Source organism: Diuraphis noxia, unplaced genomic scaffold, assembly GCF_037042655.1.
Source record: "Diuraphis noxia isolate RWA-SAM2 unplaced genomic scaffold, SU_Dnox_SAM2 contig0002, whole genome shotgun sequence".
In the NCBI taxonomy this organism is placed as follows: domain Eukaryota; kingdom Metazoa; phylum Arthropoda; class Insecta; order Hemiptera; family Aphididae; genus Diuraphis; species Diuraphis noxia.
This window is the reverse complement of record NW_028301712.1, coordinates 70,419,492-70,447,246: the sequence shown is the minus strand read 5'-3', so window position 1 is coordinate 70,447,246 and position 27,755 is coordinate 70,419,492. Positions and strand designations below refer to the sequence as shown.

At 30.6% G+C, this 27,755-nt stretch overlaps 1 protein-coding gene across 3 annotated transcripts; it reads right to left on the bottom strand.

Moving 5' to 3' along the window:
- Nucleotides 1-96: 96 nt before the first annotated feature.
- On the bottom strand, nt 97-27,156 carry LOC107173110 (serine protease inhibitor 88Ea-like). 3 transcript variants are annotated; one of them, XM_015523497.2, is made up of 6 exons: nt 26,835-27,156; nt 5,269-5,623; nt 3,895-4,194; nt 3,424-3,559; nt 2,265-2,500; nt 97-1,122 (listed from the first exon to the last, which is right to left on the bottom strand). In XM_015523497.2, the coding sequence occupies exons 2-6, from the start codon at nt 5,593-5,595 to the stop codon at nt 829-831; spliced, it is 1,293 nt and encodes a 430-aa protein (XP_015378983.1). In that variant the 5' UTR covers nt 5,596-5,623; nt 26,835-27,156; the 3' UTR covers nt 97-828. The 3 variants fall into 3 exon arrangements, with proteins under 3 accessions (XP_015378983.1, XP_015378984.1, XP_015378985.1); XM_015523498.2 differs by lacking the exon at nt 26,835-27,156 and adding an exon at nt 15,614-15,637; XM_015523499.2 differs by lacking the exon at nt 26,835-27,156 and adding an exon at nt 10,550-10,685.
- Nucleotides 27,157-27,755: the final 599 nt, after the last annotated feature.

Below are 27,755 nucleotides of genomic sequence, written 5' to 3'. Positions count from 1 at the left end.
ACACGAGTGTCAATAATACATCTAATTATACTGTACATCGTCGTGTAATTCATTTCACTTATAAAACTGTTAACAAGCGAATAAAACACAATGATATTAATGTCAAACGAATATTATACATAACCGTGTAATAGGTATTATAAACATATATAAATATATACACGTATAAATTATACCTACACTAACATCTTCTTCCAAAAAACACCGTACGTTAGAGAAATGTGACATTGGCTTAATTTAATATTATTAAATTGATAAAAAGTTTGACGGCGCACGTGGCACGTCGATTTGACGCCACACTATAATATATGGTGTTTATAATATATTACAAAAAAAAATATTTTTTTATCATAGTACATATTATTGGTAAATAAATAATATAAAGGAAACTCCAAGACATAGATTTATAAAAATAATACAATAACATAGTCATGTGGCACCCTACCTATAAATCTTGGATCTTGGAAACTACCTTCACGTGACACATGTGACGCCTGTGCGGGTATGTAGCCGTGTAGGTATATAGTCGCGATCCGATCTATATGTTATTCGAAATACAGGACATAATATAGGTAATCTCTCGCGATCGATTAGAAACGATTAGAGAAAAATTAGAATATAAAATAATAATAATATATACATACAAATAATAATAATAATAGTAATAATGGCCTTAAACTTATACAAATATTTACATCTTATAATCACGTTGTAATAATAAGCGATCGATCATAATCCTACATAATAATAGGGTTTCTTCCCACTACTACAGTCCTGCGTCTCGAATCCTTTAGTGCACGACACGACCGTTGACACCACGTCTGAAATCTAGTCGGATTTCGGTGAATTGTAAACGCCCATAAACAGCACCGATCCGGTGACCTTGTCGAACATGAAGTAGATGAACGGATGGTTGCACCGGAACTTGAAGGGCTCGACCGGCCTGGACGACCGGGACATCAGGAACGACGTGGCCGCAGCGGCAATCGTGCCCTCTTCGTCCACGGAGATCTTCGCCTTGTGCACAGCGTCGTCGACGGTCACGTCGTTCGCGTTACCGGTCAACGCCGACAGGTCGACGTTGCCTTTGAACAAGTTTCCGATTCCCATTTGCTCAAGTAGCTGGAAAAAAATGACAAACGTTTAGTAATCTTAATAATGCATCCGAGGGCATAGAACAAGATAAAGTGCTATATCTTGATTTTTTAAATTTTTCATCACTGAAATTTTTTTTAAGGGTTTAGACAAACGAAAAGATAATTTCCTCAAATATCTTTTAATGATACCTTTATCTACCAAATATATTCTTATGAAATGTATATTAAACAATTCCATTCGCTCCTAGGTATGTATATGAAATTAAGATTTTACTTAATAGTATTATAAGATAATTATTGTATAATTAAACAAGGAAACATTTTTCAAAAATTAATACATTTATTAAATGTAAAATTAAAAACCTTCTACCATTGTTTTGAGCAAAAATATTTCTTTCGATAACATTATTATTTTATGCTTGTTATGTAGTAAAATGTACTATCTTATATCTTATATCGTCGTTTAAATATTTAGTCGATTTTAGAAAAATGGGTTGGGAAGTATTATCATTAACACTTATCAAAATAACCGATTTATCGACATACTGCAATGTCATAAACTTATACACACGTTAGACAGTTCACAGTTATGATTTTGAATATGTCATGTCATTATATAATGATTGAATCGTGAATATATTGTTTCAGCTGAAGAATTATTTTATTCTAACAACCGACCACTATATCAACATTAGTGAGAACTATTTTATTTTAAGGGTGTTTAAGCAAGTTTGGTTAGAGAGCAACTAAAGCCCAGATATAATTCCCAAAATTTGTAGTTACGTAGCACGACAGCTAAAGAATCGGAAAAAATTAAATCAAACCTTTTCGACGATCAAATAAAATTTACATGAATAACGATAATGCGCCTTGTAAAATTATCAGATTATGATATTATTATTTTTTAAGAGTAATACCATTGATTAGGTTGTATTGAGCTCTAATTATGCAATTGGCTTTGAATAACGTCATAAAATTTAATTTTAAAGTACTCAAAAACAAGAAACTAACCCTAACACAGCTACCTATTAAAAAAATGGTTATTAATTCTAGAAACTATTTTAATTCGGCTAACCACCACAGGTGCTTAAAAAGTAAAGTTATTTGTTTAAAAAACAAATACATTAATTATTTGGCATAATTATATTAATTATAAACTGCACTTACCGGAACGAGATTGTCCATGCTCTGTTCGACGTTGAATTTGGGTAGAGATACTTCGACGGGGCGCGACGTCCATTCGCCCGACGAAACAATGTTTTGTAAAATGTTCGTATTGAGCCTCTTACTAAGCTGACTAATTCCACGTTGTTTGTTGAAAGGTGGCAGGATCACGAACAGACTGATGTCACCACCTTTGTACGGGAGTTCCAAGACATGCGCACCTAACTCGTCGGAGCTCACTACACAAATCAGGTTACAAGTATTATTATGTGTGGTTTACGATATCGTTTTGAAATAGTGGATTAAAAGGAGTGGCGGTTTTTATTTTTTTCCCATGTCTGATGGCAATTGTTTACAAAAATAAAACATAAACTTTGATAAATATATATTTATGATAATTGATAAGTGATAACTGATAACATATTAAAATATAGATGGTTAAATCAATACCTCATTGAATTTTCTAATGTATTTAAGGTTGCAAAAATTATTTAATTATTATATGTGAAATAATTTCGATGACGGTATTTCAGCTGACAAATATTTAGACTGAATAATATTTCACACGAAAATATTTCAGCCAAATAATATTTTGGATAACAAAATTTGTTCCGAAAATATCTTGGCAGAATCTTAATTTAGCTGTTAACTATACTATCAGCTATACAATACTGTAGGCCAAAATGTTTGCCTGCTAATATAAAAATTGGCTTAAATACAGCCGGCCAAAATATTTGTCTGCTAAAATTTTAGATCCAACGATCTGATTTTATACACCGTAAACAGAATTAAAAATATGCATGGATACTGACTAATGAGTAATGTAATATATAAGTAACAAATTTATAGAGTGTACTTTATTTTAGAGGACATCAGACAGAATATACATTGGTGCTAATGTTGAAATAATAACTAATAAGTATTTAAAATACAGTTTAAATGGTTGGCTGAGTACGTTCTTATGTACTTGCACAATTAAATGATATGAAAATTTAAAACCGCCTAGTCTGCTAAGTGCATTACGTTTAATGCTATCTATTTATATTTCGTGACAAAGTAAAATATCTAAAAGCTGCTGGTACGAGTCATATCTAGGTATATGCCAAGAATATAATATTAAAACGTCAATTTTTCACATTCAAACGAATGGGTGTATGCTTACGTAGGTTAAAAACTCCGGATTGCCACATCATGGGAACATACGCGTTTTCGGTGGGTGATGTGTAAAACACCTCATCTTTCGTGCTCTCCGAAGAAAACCTCGAGCTCCAAAAGCCCTTGAAGTACGCCGCGTTCGCCTGTGGAAAAACACACAGATCGTTATTACTCGTTATAGCCGTTATAGTTACTATAATAAGCGTGATGTCGAAGTTGTTATAAATCAATTAATATTCGATAAATCCGATCATAAAATATGATAATTATTTATATATCTTATATATCTTTCATTGGTTCGAAACTCAAGGGGAACAGAAAAAAATTCGAAATATTGAGTTTTATTGTAACTTTGATTATGTATTTCAATAGGGACTTTAATTGAGTTAGAGATTACGAACAGTTAGAGATCAAGACGTTTGACATATTAATAAGAATCTATACTATCTATACTGTATTATGATGCAATGTTGCTCACCAGCACAAGTCTCGTTTCATACGTGATTTTTCCCTCGGGCAACAGGTCCTTGATTTGCTGGTTGGTCTGGTTGGTCACCCAGTTGTTGATGTACATGCGAGCCAGTTCGGGATCGACGACGAAATCCATTTTGTGCACCTCGTCCTTGAACACGTCGGCAATGCACTTTTGTATCGGAAGTCTCTTGGAAACGAACAGACGGTCCACCGAGCTGAACTCGTAATCTCCGGTGGTGTTCAACGCCCTCATCGAGTGGAACAGTTTCTCCATACGGTAAGCCTGCATCACGCTCAGTTTGCTCTGCATCAATGATGAATTAGGTTAGTTAACGATAAAAAAGTTAGTTGCAATTTAAGTATATTGCATGTTATATTCTACGAAATTTAACAAAGTTTCATAAACGATTTTAAAGAGTTCGTAGAATTTCCACAACTTGGCGGAGTGAATCTTTAGAAAAAACTCTGTTTGTGTCGCAAAAATTCCGCAGTCATTGAAAAATACCAAGAACTTACTAAAAGTTCTATATCGAAACAAAATTAATCTGATTTAAAAGTTGGAAATAATAAATGGAAAACGGAAAATCAAAGAAGCTACATTTTCAATGAATAGTATACAAGTTAACATATACTGTTACTCCAAATTTAAAAGGTTAGTTTTAACTTTGGAGTTTATTTACTCACTTTATAACAAAATATATTTCTAGACCTCTGAGCAACCGTGTATATTTATATAATAAATAATGATTATAGTCGTTTCAATATTTATATTTGAAATAGTCGAAATATATGTTGATATATTTACTCTTATTGTCTGTATTATAATTTATAATCAATGATTGAATAATTCATCTGGAATTTTAACATAATATAGCCTAAGAGAGGTAAATAAGCCATAACCATGTTGTGAAAACCGATCAAAATATTTTTACGTACTAAGAAAAAAAAAGCATTTATTACCTATATACGTTTATTGTAATGATATACGTCTTATATGCTTAAGCGATTTACTATAATATGTATTAAGTTTATCTATTAATCTAAATTGACCAATATAATACCAATAATTTAATTTTTTTTTAATCAAATAAAAAAAGAGATCAATAAAATAATCACGAACTTGATACGAATTTGCGAATTAGTAAAACGATTAGATATAAAAAGTCAATATGTTTAAAATATAATAATAATATCTTATCCATATTTTATTACTGTTTACTAGATTTACTATTTTTTAACAAATAAATCGGAAACAAATACAATTAATTACAGCGGTTTTAATGATACATACTACATAGATACCTAACAAACGAACGAAGGATTTTATTTATAGAGGATAACGAAACTTTCAATGATTTCGATGGCGATGCATAGGTACCTGTTCTGGTGGTATATTGAGGAAACGCTTTAACGTCTCTTCCGTTTCATTATTACTCAAGAAGTAAGTGATCAAAAGGGCCGTGTATATGCTGTGCGGTGAGAATATCAAGTTCTGCTTGGGCGAAGCTGTGATGGCAGTTTGTAAGAGCTTGATGCTGAACTCTTGCTGCCGTTCGAACAGGTAAAACTTGCCGGAAAGGAAGTCGTTCAGCGACAGCCCCGGTCCGGGGGGCACACATTTTTGTGTTACGCTCGGCAGCGTCGCTGACCAGGTAGTGGAGGCCAACACTGCCAAGCCGACAACACACTTGCACAGCCAATGCATCTCCACGTCGATCGTCGATTATTGGTTTCTGGAACAGGACGAACAGTTTATCAAGTAAATGTAATTGTTCGATAAAACATCGTGGTACAAAAAAAAATCACATTTAAAGAACAAACAAAAACAAAAAAAAATTGATTTAAAGAAAAAAATTGTTTTTATTTTTTTATCTACACGTAAATAATTAGACCTGTTTCTATATAATTATAATTTATATTTTATAACAATATCGTATTTATTTGCAGATATAATTTGGTTTCAGACATCTGTAACGGCTAAACGCTGCTGTAACGTAGTTTCGTGTTACGTATATAATAGCCAATAGATATAGGGTGTAACCAGGGGTTAAAGTGGGGGGGGACGCAGGAGGACTCAGTCCCCTAACCTCTGACGGCGGTTAAAAAGCGTCCTCTTTAACAAATTAGGATTTTATACATTTGACATTATACATAAAATTATATATGGAACGCTTAAAACTATATGGAGACATTAGTCCCCTCTGGAATTTTTTCCCACTTTAACTTCTGGGTGTAACTGTATAAGTGCAGAGATATTTACTTTTTAAAGTTTTTACAGTGGTAGATAGCATACTCCTTTACACTGTCACTTTATATTAGTTCGCCGTCGAGGGATACCCTGTATAATACGAATAAATGTATAATAAGGTTTCATTATAATATAATATTACAACACGGTACTTTATTGCATTTTTTTTTTTTTTTTACTTTTTGTTTATTCTTCTCCTACTCGAACTATTATCCATTGCGGGCCGTACGCGCTACTTTTTTCCGCGCGGAGTCCAATAATTATTAAACATAATAATATTATAATGGCAACGGCCGAAATCGTTTAACGTAAATTTGCCGCGAAAAACCTGACGACGCAGGTAATTTAATACCAACTTGGTAACCCGATGTCGGTGAAACACGATTGAGCACAGTCCCTATTTTGAAAAAACCCGATTGAGCACGGTCCATATTTTTTAACAACCCGATTGAGCACAGTCAAATAAATGCAACGTTGCCAATTTTTTTGTCCGACTACAACCAGCTAGACTACACGCGTATTTTGAAATACTAGTACTATGAAATGGAAATATTTGTCAATCTGTGTGCTTTACTAGTCGTGGTGATTATTTTCAATCGTGGTTTCCCATATTTTGAAAAGCGGCACGAGTTTAATCGATAAATAATATACGAGTCGTGTAGGAAATTAGGATCGACGTAATCGTAAAATCAAAATAGGTACACTCATGCATTGTCGATTACGCCAATTAAGATTATCTGTACGACTGTAAGATTGGATATTATTTGTTATCTACATAATATAATATAGTCATATAGAAGTGGGCTTTTGTATTGCCAAAATGGCAAAATATAAGTAACTTAGACTCAATATTATCAGGCGTTAGTGGTTAGTGTCGTTCGTCGTTACGCGTTAGTACGTTACACCGTTTTGTTTTAGATAACTTTTTTTATATACATAGAACGCGATGGACATTAGTGAAATAAAAGTTATTTTATCCGAGAGAGGAAAAGAATTAGCCAATGTTGGTGCTTTTAAGTACAGATTTATTGGATTAATTAAAAAAGGCGAGTTATTAAAATGGCGGTGCACAAAAAATAATTGTACAGCTATGATTTATTCTGGGCCAGATAAAAATAATTCCTGTAAAAATTTCAATTTTTTTTTTAAATTTTTATTTTTCTGTGTGAAATGGCAACGTTGTACGTATTTCTATGCTCAATCGTGTTATATTTTGGATTTCTATTGTTTAATTGTATCTATGCTCAATAGGGTAATGAAAAAGGTAAACTGTGCTCAATCGGGTTCCAGCCCCCGATGTTAATATAATATCGTCCATTGTACATTTATACACGAGACCTTCTTATCTGTTAAATACAGCACGCTCGGTTGTGTATAAATAAGGTACCTAACATTATATTATACATTCCTTACATCGTAGTTTTACAAGACTCGTACATTCCGGGCAGCACTTTATAATTTGAAGCAATTTACCTGTTTGTCTTTAATTAATGCCATAAAGAACGACAACAAGATAAAGTCGAAATAATGTAGAAAGGTATTATAGGTATATATATACGGTGAACGCATAATTAAAAAGCTCATTATCACCAGTAGGAAATAACGACACTGTATAGTGTACGGCAGCTAGGTAGTTATACGGATTCTTTAACAATATTCAAATTAGTGATATGTTGTCAAATCATCCACACGTCTAAATACTTATAATTATACGCACGCAGTGAGATGTGTAATTAAAAAACGACAACAATGACCGAACTAGTAAAATTGTAATTTTTCAAAAAACTTTTACCGTAAAAATTGCGTAATTGCATGATATTATATTATTATAATAATTATTGTATTTTAGTGCATATCATTATTAGTAATGTCAGCAAGCTATGCGCTGAATAATACATAGTTGTCGTAAAAATATATACTACGATTTTACTTTTTCTTATTAAAGTATTTAATAACTACACAAATAAAAACAATTTATTTAGTAATTAGATGAATAGTTATTTTTAGAACGTTGTAATAATATTTTGTTCCACGCGTGAATTTCGATTAGTGAGGCGTAATATGCATGTGAAACATAACCGATGTGACCCGCCAAGTCGCTAATATAAACACTCCAAATTCTGTTTGATTTATCTTTTCAATACTTGAAACCCGTTGTGTAATAATATTATTAACTTTAAACAAAACATTTCTAAGTATATACGCAGTATGACGTGCTGTATAACGAAACACCTCGGTTGTTGACTAGTCTAGTTTCGCAAAAGCATAGTTGTTTATCATAACAATAATACGATTGTATAATATATGGACTTACAGTTGAAGTAAAAAATAGCAAAAATAGTAAGTATAATTGATTTTGGTGAAATTTTTATCGGCATTAATATACTGTTGTGTATAAATGTGTAAGGAAAAACAAACAAAAAAACTATAACACTTCGCTCCAAAAGCGTTGACGAATCGTGTTAGAAGATGGAGGGGAAACCTTTATTTGAATTTTGTTTTTGCAAAAAAATAAATCACTTGCGATTTGCTGAATTAATTATATTGTCATAAAATATTATGAATTCAAACAACGAACGATTTCATTACAATATTTTCCAGTTTCAATTCTCAAATTTTCCGCATATAAAACGCAAATGTTTTGATGATACCAACCATATACGTTTTATGTATTATCCTCGATTGTGTATGTTAACATAAGTTAACATCAGTGACATCTATATGAACATCAATTAATGACAATCCCATTATATTTTCCCGTTAGATTTCAAAAATTAAATATAAAATATATACACTTGATTATTTCTTCATCACGTTTTTTTGAAGTGAATACTTGCATAATATTATATCCTCTTCCTTTTCAAGAAACCCCAACTTGGTACCTATGATATAAATAGGTTTAGGAACCTAGTTTAACTTTATCCCTTCTCTGAAAATTACCCTATGGGTACTCTTATTAGGTACCCCTATATAATATTATTATAGCCATTGCATATTATATTCTGTCTATAGCGAGCGTCTACGAACCATAAATACAATATTTCCTCGGTATTCCTTTGCGTTACGTTTGATGATCATAATATTCAGAAATTATTAATAAATATATTAATATGTAATAATAATAACATCATCGCGTGAATACAACTACTTAAAAAAAAAAAACCGAACCCGGCTGTTGTAGATGTATATTATAATAATATAATAATTATGATCAATGGTGTCTTCACATCAATTCCACGACCAATGACGTCAATATTATTAATACCTAATAATTACGTATCTATGATATAATTTTAAACACACATTATCATTATTATACGCGACGTGATTTATGGAAACGCTTTTCTGTGCAAACAGTGATTGCACAACGCCAGTTATCGTAAGACGGAAATCAATCCTAAAGAAATTATTTTCTACACAGAAACTATCCACGCGTTCTTCTAGATAATAAATATTTTTATATTTTTTTATGAATAATAAATCACTTAGGTGTTGTGTGTAATGTTTCAGCGAATTTCGTATCGACAAAACATTATCCCCGTAAAATAGACTTATGCCATATAATATAATAATGAACACACACAATGGATATTGCAATATACATTATTATTAATATATATTGTATTATTAAAAAGTGTCTCGAGATTTTAATATAATATAATACCTACATGGCTACATACGTCTATGCGCAAGTAATAATATCATAATACATCGTTTTGTGCTGCGAGTGTATACGCACACTACTATTACCTTTAGTGTGGGACTACGTAAAAATTGGAAATCCTATTTCACGAAATCTGACGTATCGGACAGATATATAATAGGTGCATATTGTATTATTATGATTTACAACGCTTTTTAAGAAAATAAACGAACGTTGTGCCGTTCTATCCGCCATGTGTCAACTAATAATATGATATATAGACCTATTATATAATGTACATTTATGTAAATTTATGTTTTATGTATAATACTCGTATCTACTCGTCTCTATAATACTTTCATATAATCAAGGGTTCTTAAATAACTAATAAATTATAATTAACAGTATTTTGTTCAATATATTATGATTATAATTATATTAAGAAGTAACAAAAGTTCTAATATATACGTTAAATCTAATCAAAAATCATTATAGTAAATTACATTATAAAAGGCATCGGAACCTATCGTACCGAGACTTATTCAAATATTTTAGAAACCATGAAACTGGTATTTAGTACGCATTAGAAAAATTATTTTTCCACTTTAGCAAACAGAAATCATTGGTTTCATTCTAAGAATCGTACCGAAACCAGAACAGGAACGTTTTCATTTCTTTTAGGTACCGATACTGAAAACATTTAATTATTTCAATTGTACCTACCCGTAATTACTTTAATCACGTCAGCTTTAACTTCGTATAACGTACCTGTGACACCTTACTCGTATCGTGGAATATATTTTAAAATTACTTTAATCGCGGCGAAAGACACACTGAGATTAACAGTCGAATCTATAGTCGTTATTTTATAACGAAAACGCGTCAATAGAACGAAAAAAAGTTTAAGCAACCAAAATCAAATCGTTATTTTAGCATGATAACTATATTATTTATTGTATATTTCATACACTCGACAGTAAACACTTAACAAGATTGTTTCTAAGACAGTCAACAAACAATTCGTTATAGACCGCGTCAAGCATAAAAGTACGTGCGTTTATATTATACATATATGACCGTACATAGGTACTTGCGGTATACGTATCAAATACCTGTGAATACACGTGATTGATAACATATTTTTGGTTCGGACTTCAAATATTTTAGCGCACCATCATAAATCACGTCACCGAGACCACGACGCCTAGTTAGCTACGCGTACTCCGCCGACCAAAACTAACGTACCTACAGAATGTGCTATTTCTATAATACTTTTTGTGATTTGTCTAAATGAATATTTTTTAATTACGATTTTATAGACTGCTACTTAACTAAATACAATACACCAGCCATAGTTGTTTCATTTCATAATGTTTCACATAATATTAATTCGATTTCATGATTCAATTATTAATTTATAGTTGAGTTAGTTGACTTGAAATAAAAATAGAAAAGGTTTTAATTTTGTCGCATTTCTAAAATCTGATATAGCAACAAATGTGGCAGGTATTTTTGTACCTCTGTCTTGTTCTAAATAGAGTCAATATTTATGTAAATATTTTAAAAGTTGAGTTGCCCATATCAGTCAAATAGATATCTGCAGGATATGTAAGTTTTGCAGGTAATGCAGGAAGCGGCGGTATGTGTTATCAGATATTCAGATTTAATATTATGTAGGTACTCAACTTTATGTCCTGCTTATAATGTATATTGTACCTCATTATTCAAAAACAGTTTGAAACAAATCTTTATACAACAATACGCATGTTAAAAACAAAGTCAAGGAACTTTAACCGACATGATGTAATAACCATTACATCGCAACAGACATGATAATATAATATTGTAGACCACTCTACGTGCATTTCCAACAACTTATTATGTTTGGATTTTGATGGAACTTTTACACACGAGTATAAGTGTGCCAAAACAAATCAGCAGTTAAGTTTTTATTTTAAAATTGAATAAGGTAATAACGATGAATCAGAATTCATGTGCACATATGTCAAAAAACGTCCGTGCCTTATTGCTCAAATAACAATAGTTGTGTATTATACGTACTATAAAACGTATAATTTACTACACATGTATAGATGTGGGTTTGAGTACGGTATAATAATAATAATAATAACCTATGGAATAGGTGATATGCAGTCGCATATATATATATATATATATATATATATATTTTTATAACCGTCGTGTGAATAAGTACGTGAGCAAAAATATACTGTACAAGTGAATATTATTTATAATTATATTTTGTGATACTGATATATATATATATATATATATACTTGATACTGCAATAAGGTCGTTCAGATTTTCGTGAAAAATAACGGAGTCGTCAAACGATAAAAATATAATCTGAACGAACCTTACGCGAATAATATTGAAACAAATAAAATATTGTCTAAAACGATTCGTGTACACGACAATGATCTGCAGTATTTTTAGCCAAAAAACAATTTAATATCGTTGTCAACACTGTGTGGGTTGGCGACTGCTGTTATGCAGTTAAGTCGTTTATTTTATTCGTTTTTTTTTATAAAATATTTTTTATGATAAATGCATAATATTATTTTTCAGTAGCTGCTACATGCATAACAATAAAACGACTCTGAAAAATAATTCTAGTTAAGATGTTATGTGGCCGCGGCTATTATGAATATTTTGGCTTTGAACTATTTAATTATAAAATCAAAGGCACACATAATGTATTTTTTTAGACGTTCTTATTGTCAAACTCAAATAGAATGTATACATCTATTATTGTATTATAAAGTTGAAGATATGCATATAAATAATAATAATAATATGTACTTGCATATGGTGCATACTTACAATTTTAATACTTAATCATTTATTCTGTGACTTAAGTACAAAATAGTAAATAATATGCATGGTCCGCTATCATAAAATGTTATTTTGAATATGAATCATAAAATGTATAATATATAGGTGGGGATATGAATGATTTTCTTTGATTTATCAACGGAAAATAATTTTTTTTTAATTGTTACAGACAGTTTTTAATGTTAATTTCATTGAAAATCAATAAACATTCTAAATGCTTGGTTATGATTTATGAGTTTATGATGACATATTTTCCTATTGACTACGTTAAAAATGATTGATATTAAATCTCAATATTAAACATTCCCTATTTGGAAGTTGCGATTGATTTTGACGAAATATAATTGTACAACATAAGGGTCCAAACAATGGGTAAAAATAACTGTTCAGTCTGAAAAAAGGTGCATTAAACTACTCTAGGTTATTATTATGTAAAGCCCTCCTCTAATGAACAAAAAAAATACTGTTGAATTTTATTACGTGGTTTTATCATTATTTTGACTGGAATTATGTTAATCTGATATTTTATTTATAGTATTCCAAAATCTAAAGATTTATTATGCGAAGTCCTGACAAAAAAATATTTTCTTTAATTTTGATAAAACAAGTCATGCAATTGGGCCCGATAGGGATTTTAATTATTGTAACATTGTTCAAGACAATAGTAATAATTATTTGTTTATTTAAGTGAAATTAAGTATATAAGGGTAAAATTGTGAACAATAAGTTTATCTTTACTGTTTGTTTTCAAAAGCTTGGAAATCATTTTAAAATATTTATTAATTTAGTTTTATAAAACTAACTACTAAGATCTGACAAAACACAATTGTGAGTGAAATACCATTTAATTTATTACGTGACGTGCCATACCATAACTGTTCTACAATAGAAGTAATATTGAAAAACTGGATTAAGTTTAGGTTCACGTTTTGGTAATGCGATTTATTTAGTTCTTGAAAGTTTTAAACTAATTTGTAGTAATTGCTTTACAATCTCAAATATTTTAAATCTTCATGAAAGATTAAATTGACTAAAAAGGTATACCTACCTATTTTATCAACAATTAAAATATATTATAATAAATTGTTTAAAAAAAATAAATAAATATGACTTTTATAACTCAAAAAAATATTGTATAAAAAAACATTTCAAATTATTATTTTTCTTCTTAACGATGTAAAATAATTATAAATACGACTTATTCATATTTTTTTTTTCTTAAAGCACAATCATTACAATTACTACTTGTGCGCCCTACTAATAATTTCAAAGCTATAATAATATAATAATTAACGTAAATTAAAATATAATACAATACACTTAGATTAACTAATATTATGATGTCATATTTTATTATTTATTTATTCATCTTTGTAATTTACTGTATATATTGTAATTAATTTACGCTTAACAACTTAATGATGTTAAAAATTCTTTATTACCTATATCAATAAGTTCGATGACCTTGTATGTCAGAAACACTTTAATTTAATAATAAAAAAAAATATATATATATATATATATATATATATATATATATATATATTAAAACTGAAATTTCAAGTGAAAGCAAAATATTTCTTGTATGACATATAGTGCTGAATAACATAATGTATGCAGGCATATTATATAAGACTATAGTGTAATTAAATTCATTCGCTCACAAAAAACATTTTCCAAAAATATATTATACGTAATATATCAGGTGTAAAAAATACATTTTATAACATAAATCACTTTTTTGCGTAAAAAACTGAACAACTAATTGATGGTATTAAAATAATAAAAACATGTCGCTGAATCCTTTTTTGTACAACAACCAACAGAGACGTGAAAAACTGACCTATTTTTCTAAAAGCCTTTAATATAGACGATTTCACAGCAGGACTGAATACTTGCAACGAACACAGTTCACAATAAGTATACACTATTTTATAAAATATTATAGTATTTGATCAATTTGGGGGGGAAAATAACAACAGTCATAATTTACTTTGCTCGAGAACATTATGGATATTTATCGATGTAAACGGACAAATTTTTAGTCTAATGTTGGTACCATTTAGTACCAGGCGGTATAAGTAGATAAAAATATAATTTCAAGAAAGTTATGTGAAAGGCTACAACATAATTGAACATAAAACACCTTTTTTTACGATACGATTGAGAAAATTTGCCAGCGTAATTATTATAGAAATACAAAAGAAAACTAACAAGATTGAAAAAAAAACTCTTAAATTCTTATGTGTTGCTATTTTCAATTTTAAGCTATTTTATACAAAAATATGTATTTAAATAATAACTATAATAATTCAAAATGTCGTACGAGTTAAAAGTCTCCGATAAAATTATTGCTATATTATTTATACATCCATATAAAAAAATAAACTGAAACTTTTTTACACACTATGTGTATTATAGTTTATACAGATGATCAAACACTACATTTACTTAATTATTTCTAAAATAATTTTGGAATTCTAATTTTAATTAATTGTCTTATAATTCCTCTCCCCCATTGTTTAGTGTTTAAAACGTCGCATCTTTAACAGTCAATAAATTACGGATAAAACTAATATTTATTGCTCCGGAAGTCGAGAACTAATTTATTAATCGATAACATTATCGTTAAACTGGGCTCGGCTCGCGGTTCCTTTAAGTTTGGTATCATACATTTAAAATTTAATTTATAATTTATATTAGGTATAATATTTGTCAATAATACGTAAAAACAATAAATTAAAAAATGTCAACTACGTCTTAGCGATCATGGTCTGCTTGTATGCAAAAATATAATTCGGTAAGCAACAATTTTTATGACTTTAAAACAATTTTAGCACTCATAATAATGAACTTGACTATCAGTATTACTTAAATACAAATATAATTAACTAGTTAAATAATATATAGTAGACTTTGCAAGTCAAAAATATGCTTCGTAAAATGTTATATCGCTAAATGACGTAAAAAGCTCACTTTGTAAATTGGAAGTAACTGCCAGTCTGCTGATAATCAAAATATTGCAGAAATTTCATACCAACACAATTTATGAAATAATATTATCACGTGACACAAGGAGACGACTGCAGCAGCGGAAAAAAATTAAGTATCAAAAACGGAAATCACTCGTCGCAGCATCGGTACATTATTGTTACTATTGCGTTAAAACAATTTTTTCTTTAAAACCCAAAAACGTATACTAACTATACTAACAAATTAAAATCACATTATGCAATTATACAATTAAACAGTCACACTATAGAAATAGGTACAATAAAGGAAACTGTGACACGTGGGTCGTGTAAAATAAACACAATGCGATCGGTGCAGAGTGATCGCGGGCGGGGAGATAGACGATATAGCAGGCTGGACTGCGGGCGCACGTCATCGAACGACAAGGACGCGCGCTATATATTATGCGAAAATAATTTTGTTATGATCCGAGAACGTGGTAGGTTGCGTTCGATGTGTATAATACTATAATATAACCATGGTATAGGTACTATGTGTGAGTGCGGTTCGGTGCGAATAAAATTGGGTTGTATAAGCGCGCTAAGAGGATGGGAGGAGACAACGGCGTTTGGCGGGTCGGTAGGTATACCTGGCCTATACCTATATCCATATACCGTATATATTATACCAGCTATTATTTTTATGCACCGTGTGCGAAAATAATAGAAAAAATAAAATCATATGTCACGTGTGTTGTAGTTGTAGGTATAAGGTAGTTTATTCACGGCCGAACCTGCTGGCGAGAAGAAATCGTTGAGACGTGACAAACTCGGGTTCCCGCATTGTTATCACATCAGTTTTTTTTTTCATTTGTTTTCCCCGATTCTAGCGTTCCTATGTTTTTGTGACATTTCCGATAACACGGCGCCCATCATAGTCGCGACCTCGAGTAAGAATGACCGGAAAACCCACACACGAACCTGCAGCCAGACACAGTGTCTAAAATCGACGAATTTTGCTACTGCACACCCATAACATATTCTAAAACAATAGACCGATTAATCTGTGAATGAATTAAAAGTAGGTACTACACACTTTTTATTTGATACTGCGCGTTTCATATTTGTTACTGCACATAGTGTGGGCAACTGCATTTTTTGCAATTTTAGGCCTTTGGCCCGACGCGCGACGACGTACAACACTGCAAGTGTACCGTGTGTTCGCATAAAATACATTTACCCTTTATAGTGAATCGTCATACAAAGTGCACACAATGTTCATAACAAAATAAATTATTCCATTATCATTTATATCGTATAATCACGCGCACTCACGCCAGACGTGGAAGAAAATAATCTTTAGTTTTTCATTATTATTATTGTTCAGAATGCGCGCGCGTATTTCGTAATTCGGTTAAAACCACAAACAATGATGATGATAATTATAAGTAGGGCTGGGATTTGTATGTAAATACATATTTTTAGTGAAACACGATAAATTAATTATTGCAAATGATAAATTCGTTTCACGTGATTTGCAATAAAATAAGACATATTTTACTTTACATATTTTTACATATTTCGTCATAAATACATATTTTTACATACTTTGTAAAATTTTCGTTTTTATTTACATATTTCGTAAATTTTGACAATTTCAGTGGTTTAGTAATATTTTACATTTTTATTTCGATAACGGTATTCGGAAAATTGTAAGTGTATAATACATATAGGAAATAAGTAGGTTAAAATAAATATTAATAACTTGATTTTAGTTTATCTTATCTGTTTTTGTTCGATAACCATACCTTAATGATGTTAGATTATACACTTTATGAAATTAAAAATATAGTATCTATGTTGGATTCTGAACATGCAGCATCAATTTCCAAGGGAAAAGAAATTTTTGAGAGACCTAATATAAAGTCTGCTCTATCATATATTGTGTCTAATTTTAGTTTTTTGGGTGAATCAATTTCAAAATTAGAAAACACCAAGATTCCGTTGAGTGAAAGCATACAAATTATTGATTTATCAATTTCAAAAATTAATGAATCAGAGGGCCCAACAGCAGAATTATTAAAGAATAAAATGAACGTCGTTTTAAACAAAAATTCGGGACTGAAGACCATTAAATGTATAAGAAACATTCTTTGTGGTATTGTGGATGAAGACACGATGGAGCTCAATCTTTCACCTAGTGAAATAACAGCGATGAAGTATGCACCGATAACATCTTGTGATGTAGAACGCTCCTTTAGTAGGTATAAGTCAGTGTTAAGACCAAATCGCCGTTCATTTAACTTTGAAAATTTAAAACAATATATGGTTTGTCATTGTTTCCCTTGCAATTGATTAAACATCAATTTATTGTATTTTTTAAAAATTTTGATTTTATACTACGTATTTTGGCAATTTTAATTACATATAATATATGTACATATTTTTGGTTTTTTATTACATATAAATCCCAGCCCTAATTATAGGTAATACTATCCTAGTGGGTTGACATATTTTTACTACGATCTTAGATATTATATACAACAACTAGATAGCCATCTCCTTCGAATCGTTGAAGTCAATTGACATTTACAAAGCAGGCAATGTCTATAAAACAATATTATCTGTATATAATATGAATATTAATAAATGTAAAATAACTTATAAACATTGCTGACTTCAACTTCTGTCACAGCCACGACTCAAGATAGACCATCTTAAATCGTGGTCACAGCCGTAGTATAAAAACAGCTATCTAGCTGTTGTATATATCGATGACTGCAACATTAAAAACCATAACCGCGTTGTTAACGCGTTGTACCATATACCAAGGTATACCGCGTGTGGCGTGCAACTATGGTTGCGCATTGACAAAGAGACAATGTATTTTTACCATTACAGCATTAGCGCATTACATATTATGCTTGTTATTGTTATCGTTATTGGTCGACGAAACTACTTAAACACGAGATATCTATGATATAACGTTATATTATGCGTGTATGATGTAAACAGTAAAATAATAATATGTTTAATATTACTGTACTCTAAAATCGCCTGCAATAGGATATTAAAACGTAATATGTGCATAGTGCAAACGTGTATTAAATAACATTACTAAGGTCCATAATCGAACAATTAAGGAACTAGCGAGACTTCATTTATATCTCACATGACTTGTTTCAGCAATCGTTGTTTTTTAAATTTAATATGCATTTCTGGAAATATTGAATATTTTAATTTATTATATTTTATTCATATTTGGGATTGAAAGTTGGAGTATACGCCTTATTTTTAACGTTTAAAATCTTAATTATTGTGGTAAACGTATAATAGGTACACTACGTTTTCCATTAATCACTCCTGTCCACTAAGAGACATTTTAAGATAAAAATATAGTCCATCAACAAAATGAACGATTCCATTCTATTATTCTAACACCATTCTAATTTAACATAATTTTTTATCTTGTAGGTACACGTGTATAGTTTTCGATTCGAATCTTCTCTTCCTCAAAAGTAGAAACATATTAAAAAAGATAAAAAATTATCAATTTTAGATTTTTACATACGATTCAAAACACGATACAATCATATTATAAATATTTAAGAATACCGTTACACATACTATTGTGGACCCGAGACGTGTTTCGAGTTTCCTAGTACCTACCCTCTAAATCTAGCTGATGAGTTTCGGAGACGTCTAAAGAAGTTCAATTTCAAAGTACTAAAAGCATATTATTATACGCATAACGCATTCATTGCGAGAAAATTAGTGTGCAACAATCACATGATACCAAGCCGATTCAATTGAAATGCATTGCGCATCAATCGATCAATTAATCGCATTGCATATTTGAGATGTGATTTAATATATAGACAACGGTTAGGCAGAAAATACTTATGGAATGTCTCGTAAGTATTTGTTAATACAAAAACTTTATAAATATAAAATATTTATAGGTAGCTGACATTATTATGAAGTCGTTTTAAAACTAGTCTCTTACTGCGTTTCAATAATGACATCACATTCGAGCTGCAGTTACGAATTGAATTGATTTATTAGCAAAATTTATGATTATATAATGTCGATCTATTCCACAATATTCGGAAATAGGGTAGGTCTATACATACTGTATAAGTTGCGTTAAATTATAATCTCGATGATATTATTACTATTATATCGATATTATTGAATTTAATATAATATTAAACTCGTCCAACTCTGCAAAAACAATGGTACAGCCAAAATAATAATAATAATAATATGTATATTATGTTTATTATATATTTACTCTCATTTAATATTACTAAGTTCCTTAGTGTTGTTTTCTATCGTATTTCAACAAAACTAACTCACGCATCAGCAAACAGTTCTAGATTTTATGATAGTGTGTATTAACATATATATTATTAATAGGTACTGATAAAGATAGGTATATATTGTTATTTCACGCAACAATATTAATTGCCAACACCCCAATAGTTTGATGTATATATATCATACGTATTTCAATAATATTGACAATTCAACTCTTGAGTAACTTAACAGAATGATTTTCCATTTAAGCTTTAAGCAAACATACCAACGACGTTTGAACTTTTTCGAGTACTGTTTTTGTCACCACATTAAATAAAGATCGATGTTGAAACGTTTTAATGAATAGAACATGCAGCATTGTGCAAACGAATATTGTACTCTCTCTCTTTCTTTAATATGCTTAGCAATGCGTTTAAGTATTCGTATAAGCTTTTTCGTATGATGAGTACTCAGAGATTATAGTGAATGAATTATTAAAAGCTCAGATGAACTTAAACACCATTTACCAAGGATTTCACTAAATATAATAAGGTCGTAGTAAAATATTTGAAGCGATGTACATATAATATATACAAATTTCGTATCTACTATGTCAAAAGCTCGTTGAATCTACCAGTTAGTACAAACGAAAGGGTTTAAAAATCTTGTAACTCAAACCGTTTGTATCAAAATGTTAATGAGCCCATTTTCATAACATTCAATACAAAGAATTGCTCCCGGAATTCAAACCAGACATAATAATACTATTGGGAAATATATTATATCAAACAACAACCAAATTATGTTCAATCAAATAACGGAAATACCTAAATTTGACTGCTAAACAATGAAATAATATTATATATATAGTTAGTAGTTATATAGTAGTTACGTTTGAACGTGGAATTTGTACCTAGTATAATATATAGTCATTAATTTTAACCGCGAAATACAAAGTCAGTCAGAAATGTTCAAACAGTCGTATGCGAAATTAGGTTAAAATATGTAATTGTTGAATTTCTCGAAAATATAATACCATAACTGCGAGTTTCATGATTAAGCACGTATCAGAAGTCGAAACAACGTAACAATAATAATTATTGTGTCTTTCGTGTACCATACTATAAAACAAAATATTATGAGTAGTCGGAAGAGACATGTTAAGCGAAGCTGATGCTGTGGCCTATGGTGCTATGCAATACGCGATCTAAAACGTGCTATATTACGAGACGACGAGTTATATCTACGATAATATTTATGCTACTTGTATCACACAAAAGGTTTGCATTTTTTTTGTCAACAGTCAATATTCGTAACCGCTTATTTTTCGTCCATTATTTATTTGCTTTCGCATAATTGGACCGTTTTAAGCTCCTGACCACGTGTATCGTAATTGTTTTTACGAATGTACCATATAATCGTGTAGAATGCATTTTTCCTACTGTTGAGTATTCGGTATTTTGGTTATCGGGGACGCCAATTTCACGCCGGGTTCGCTGTCAGGACGATTTCATGATCATTGTCAGTCATCACAATCGTCCCAGAACTTATACCATTAATATTTTTATCACTAACTATTATTATGTTAATATTATAATATTACTATAACAAAATAGAAGTCAGAAGTGACTGTGTAGGCACAGGGGCTTCGGGCGGTATATGCAATACGCGATCAAACACGTTCGACGTTACGACAGCGAGTTGTAATAGTAATATTCCCGAGTCCGTATACGATTTGTATCGCACGATAAGTTAATTTTTTTTTTTTTTATAGTCAATATTCGTATTCTCCAATTTTTCATCTATTTCTTTTTTCCACTAATTTTCTTAAGATTTCACGGGTCGTCGTCACTCGTCACAGTCGTTGTCGCAGAACCGATGTCGATGATAATATAATATAATTGCTATTTGTTACCCACAATCCATACATAATAATATGTCTACAGGATAAGATGATACACCGACGAGTCAACAACGGTCGATGTAACGTTATTGTTACGCGCATAATATAATAATAAGCCTAATAATAATATTATGTCGACACTAATACACTATTACCCATTATGACATATCGCGGTTGCCGAAAAATCGGAGAGAAAGCAGTCGAACACACTTGAGGTACGACGGGATACTCGTCGCGGTAATAGATCATAATATGCAACAACGATGACAACAATAATAATAATAAAACCTATGTATATATAATACGTTATATTGTTAGGTACCTAAATATAGGTACTCGATTCCATAGATTTGTTTTTCGTGACCGACACACGCGTTGCGTACTCGCGTGTCGTTTTATATAAATAGTTCATAATACATCATAATAATATTATTTAAACACCTGCAGCAACGGCAGCTGTCTCAATCGTTACATCTGACGTTTTATGGTTGCGATCTCCGGCGCCGTCGAGACTACGGAGATCGCTTTCACTCCCGTCCGGTCCACATAATAACAGCAGGTAGTGTGCACTGTGCTGGTATATTATATTATTATATCGACGAAATCGGATACGATCGCGAATAAAAATTTGACAAATATTATAATGGTGAAATATAGAAAAAATAATAACATTATTTTATACTTCCCAGTCTTCCCACGCCGCGATGATCAATAGCAGTATACTACACTTACAACATCACTGGTCGACGTAGGACGTGTAGTTGTCATCTTCATTATTATCATCATCATCATCATTCGTCATTACTCATTATTACGCGCACGGCACACCTAATTAATATATTTCATATTATGCACAGGTAATGATATAAAAAGGGCGGCAGTAGAAGGAGTACCACGTCGTAAGTACCTACATATATAATAAAATAATATTATAATGGATGTGTACTTATAGTGTAATAGTGAATACATAACATAATAATAATAATATACACTGTGTCTGTTCTCCGTTTAAATGTTAGTCTCCTGCAGTTATTCGTCTTACTACAATATCGACCTAGTAGGTATATAATATATATAAACACAAACCTCCTACTTAACTTTAGTGATGCGTAACGACGTTAAATCAAAAGTGTCTGTTCGCAATCCATATATATATATATATATATATATAGTGTATGTTTGTGCATATGACAGGTTGGGTTCCATGTAATACATCCTACATATTATTATTATATAGTGTATTATTATTTGTTATTATTTTGTTGCCGTTATTTTTCTAGAGAAAGCGCCATTCCGACACGACGTATTTATTTTCATATCGACACGTCATCGAAAACTGCTTCTAAACTTTTCAGTTTACAAATATATTATATTGTGTTAAATGGCCATAAAATATATTATATCATGTCATGACGGTTAGTGTTCGTCGTAAAAATATTCAACAGCTGACTTAAGTTCTTCGTTTAATTTCTGTTTTCCTGCGCTGACGAATGACGATCTGTATTTATTTGCACTATGTTTATTTTGTTGTTGTGTTTTACTTTTGAATCGAAGTTTAATATCACATTGATTAATTTTATTTATTTAATAAATCGAAAATGTTGTAGGTAACAGTCGGCGTGTGACTTGCAAAAGTTAAGAGCACATTTTTCAATCTCAAATGACAAACTCAGCTCTTATAATACTGCTTGCAGTTTATAGTTTAGAAATATAGCGACAAAAGGACAACATATAAGAAACTAAGAACACATACATAATATAATAATATATAATGTACTATATTAATATAACATGAAATAAGTCGTGTTCGAGTAACCATAAAATAGCGAAAATAATAAAGTTCTAACAATAATTGAAAATTATATGTTTTTCGATTTAAACTGCTTTCTTGTCGTAAAAATATATAATATATAGATATAATGCATAGGCAAACTTTGTAAGTAATCGGTACTTTACTGTGTAATTTTTCTTTTGGAGCGTAGAAAACTTCAAAAACCTTTTCAATCTGATCGATCACTCCGGAAACAAACGGTTTAAAGAAGAAAAAACGTGGTCTCATCTTATTTTATTTTTTACGACTATGCTATAGACCCCAAACGTCTATATCAGAATATATTGGGATCAAAACTTTTACCTACAAGAGCGCACATTTTGTACAATTCTCTTGAGTCTATTCCGTTGTCATATAGGTGTTATGTATTTATACTGAAATTTTTATGCTGACATATTATTCATACTAAAAAATCCGGTATCCTGTACATTATATGCCACTGTGCAGAGTTCACATCTGAATTTTAAATTTACTTTTTGAATAAAATTCCCGTTTATAGTACATGATGATAATACATTCTTATACAAGTAAAATAATGTTTGAAATAGGTAATGATATTTTGTTTAAAACGTGATGATCATTATTATAATACAACCAATACCTATTATAAACATTGGGTAATTCTAATAAATTATATTATTTTGAAACGTAAATACGCTTCCTCGTAGTATCGAATACAACTATTTGCAATAAAAACATCCATTATCCGTGCGATTAACACATTTAAAAATTACGATTTGTTTATATTTAATTAATAGTTTGTAATTTTATTCATATTCAGGGTCAGTTTAGTTGTTAATTAGAGAGGAAAACGTTTTGACCAGCCCGTATAACTGAACAAAAAACATTTCGCTGATTTCCATTTCCATTTTTATGTCGAAGCAATTCCCGTCATATATAACTTTATGTGTGTCTCATTCTACACAAAAAATAGCCTCATTTTATAGCAAAAAAGACGTGAGAAGTTAAATAATTATGATACCTTCCTAAGTGGCGCCATTCTAGATTTTTCTATAGGGTTCGAACAAATTAATTTACAACATAAAACACGGATCACTAAAACGTAATGGAAAAATGGAAAATATTGTAATATTATAAAAGTATTTTTTTAAATCATGGTTAATTTTAAAAATTGAATGTTTTGTTTATAGAATGTCTATTACATCTGAATTCTGAATATCAACGCTTCTGCCCCTTATATATTATATTTGAACTAAAAAAACTATGAATATTTATTATCATTAGGTATGACCATAATAAATTGTCTAGTGCCTACACATAACTTAATATTTTCTCGAAACAAAAATATCGTAGTTTTGTTTTTTCATCAATAATACTTGCCCAATTAATGAACTGCTTTTAAAATCAGACTTGACATATTATACTCACTTTGATCCTTTAACATAACGCCTCTATTCAGGGTGACTAGCAATCTTAGGTAATGATATAAGCGGTGCAAAATAATTTTCGAAGAAAATACTTATAAATACCTAAGACATCAAAAACACAGCCACTTCGCAAGAATACCAATCGATACCTATTTAATTAACTTGACTAACAAGAAAACAATGAACACATATTTTCATTGGTTTATTTCATTTAAATGTTCCTCAATTTATTTATGTACAAGAAATATAAAGGTAAAAATATTGTAAGACTGAGAAGAGTACCTTAAAGTGCAAATAATATCATGCAAATGTTTATATTTAGAAATATTGGTATAACCTCCTCTAAGTAAATAAATAATTTAAATAATTTCAAAAAATGTATATTAAAACGTAGACAATAGAACATTAATTGTTAGACTTTCAATATAGAATAAGTATTAACTAAATCAACTTTTATATCATAAATTGTTAATAACATAAACACATACTCAGCAGTACCCACGTATAACATGATATAATTTTGTTTGATTAAATAAATTTTAGAAAGTGCATAATTTATTTGCATTGAATATATTATAATCCATTCATTTATATGTTTATTCAAATATAAATATTTTAATGTTTAGTGTAACTATTACATAAAGCACAAATAGTGCATTATACTATCATAGCTCATTGTAAGATATTAAAAAAAAAAAAAAAAAAAAAAACATTTACATTTATTTAGGTATATAAACCAAGATTGGTACTCGTTATATTAACCAATTGGTTTCAGAAATATTTACATAATATTATACAATATATAAATACATTAAGCATTATTAATATTTAAGCATACATATTAAAATGTTATAACACATTTAGTCGGAACTAGATATAAGACTTAAAAACTTCAATGTTTGTTTACAATCTAACTAGGTACCTAGTATATTTTTTTCCAACGAAAAGATATTAGTTATCAGTAGTATTTTAGAATTTCAATTAGTACTTTACGCATTAACTTATACGGACCGGTAAATCAATAAGTAACCAGTACACATTGACCAGGATGCAATCTTATCAGTAATCAGTAATCACATAAGTATTATTTATAGATAGTTAAAAAACATATTAAATAAGAACACTAATAATTTTTATCGGGAGACCACGATACAAATATTGTAACATGTAATGATGGTTTAACTCGGCGATCGGAAAAAATCATCCAATAACAGGTTATTTTTTTAGTTGTTATTTCGAATATTATTAATGTTTTTCAACATTTATTTTGACATGCATAATTTCGAAACAACTTTTTTGATAAATAATTATATAACTTTTTTTCTTTTTTATAAATAAGTTGTTTTACGTTTTCGAATGACATTCATTATAATTTCATATTTCCAAGCAGAATATCTTTCTGGGAGTTGCAAACGAGTTCTTAATTAAAGTTATACGAATTGAGTATATAAATACTTATTTAAAGTTTAATTGAGCAAAGTACCCCTGCGCTACTGTGCACCGTTCATATAAACATTAAAAACTTATATAAATTATAAGTTTTAAAACTTAACAGATGATAACTACTCGTTGCAAATTCGATTTTTATAAAAGAATTAAATTTTCAGTATTTGATCATGAAACCGAATACTATGTATGATTTCGTTTAAAAAAATATACAACGTTTAAAAATAGTAAAAAATGTTGTTTAAGTTCAAATAATTAAAAAAGAAATATTGTATTCCAAAAAAAATTATAATAATAGAGGTGACGAGTGCTGAGTGTCAAAAGCTCATCACCCTGTAAGTATACCGCGTAATCAAGAATAAATAATTGTGTGACTTACCTATATAGGTTTTAGGGACGGAGTTGATCCAGTGATCGTGTAGGCAGATTTCGGAAAATAATCCTCGGGGTAGTGGTGGCGATCGAGTTTGTGAAACCGCGTAAATAAAATAAAACGGCGGCAGAGCACGTGTACGATCGATTCGCCCGTTTTGTCACTACAGCGGATATGTGTCTTAAGCGAAATGCGTTTCAAAGAGCGTCCGGTTCGGTTCCGGTCGGTCGGTCTTGTGGTGGCACAACAACAGCAACAGCAGTAGTAATAGCAGCAGCAATGGTAATTGTAGCAACCGTGGTAGTAGTAGTAGTAGTAGTAATACGGGAATGCGGTGTCCGTCTGGTAAATCCCATGGCCGACTGGACGCACACGGCGTGCAACATTATTACAAAACCTTCATCGTGAAACACTTTCACCGGGAACGTCATCGCGTTCCCACCAATCCGCAAACCGCCGGAACTGATAATAACTTTGCAGTCGGAGTGGCGGACATGCGTTACAGCAGTGGGCATAATATATAGGCAGGACGTGATAGTTGGACGCCGAAATGACAGACGGTCAATAAAGGCAAGTCGTAGGATTTGGCCGACCTAATCGTCGTCACCGTGTGTATACCTACATACCCATTACATATAGGTAATGTATACAATATGCACACCGCAGTCGCCCACACAGATCCGAATGACGTCACGCCAAGGCGGGAGTTTCCCGCGCGCATCGGCCGAATAAGTCGATCACGACGCAACAAGAATATTACCATCAGTCAGAGGTCAGGCACACTTAATATTATACAGAAAACAGGCTGACAGACATTTTACAATACTAATATATAGGTATGGAATATTATGGTATCCCAAACTCAAACGCGTCATTTTTCAGAAACTCTAGAGCAGAGGTCACCAATTAATACTTTCTGTGAGCCGA

Excerpts from the sequence above, each read along its gene's own strand:
- LOC107173110 (XM_015523497.2), bottom strand. The coding sequence starts at position 5,595 with ATGCATTGGCTGTGCAAGTGTGTTGTCGGCTTGGCAGTGTTGGCCTCC. Across the intron at positions 4,195-5,268 it reads TCAATATACCACCAGAACAG|AGCAAACTGAGCGTGATGCA; the intron begins GTACCTATGCAT and ends TCATTGATGCAG. Across the intron at positions 3,560-3,894 it reads ATGAAACGAGACTTGTGCTG|GCGAACGCGGCGTACTTCAA; the intron begins GTGAGCAACATT and ends GTTTTTCCACAG.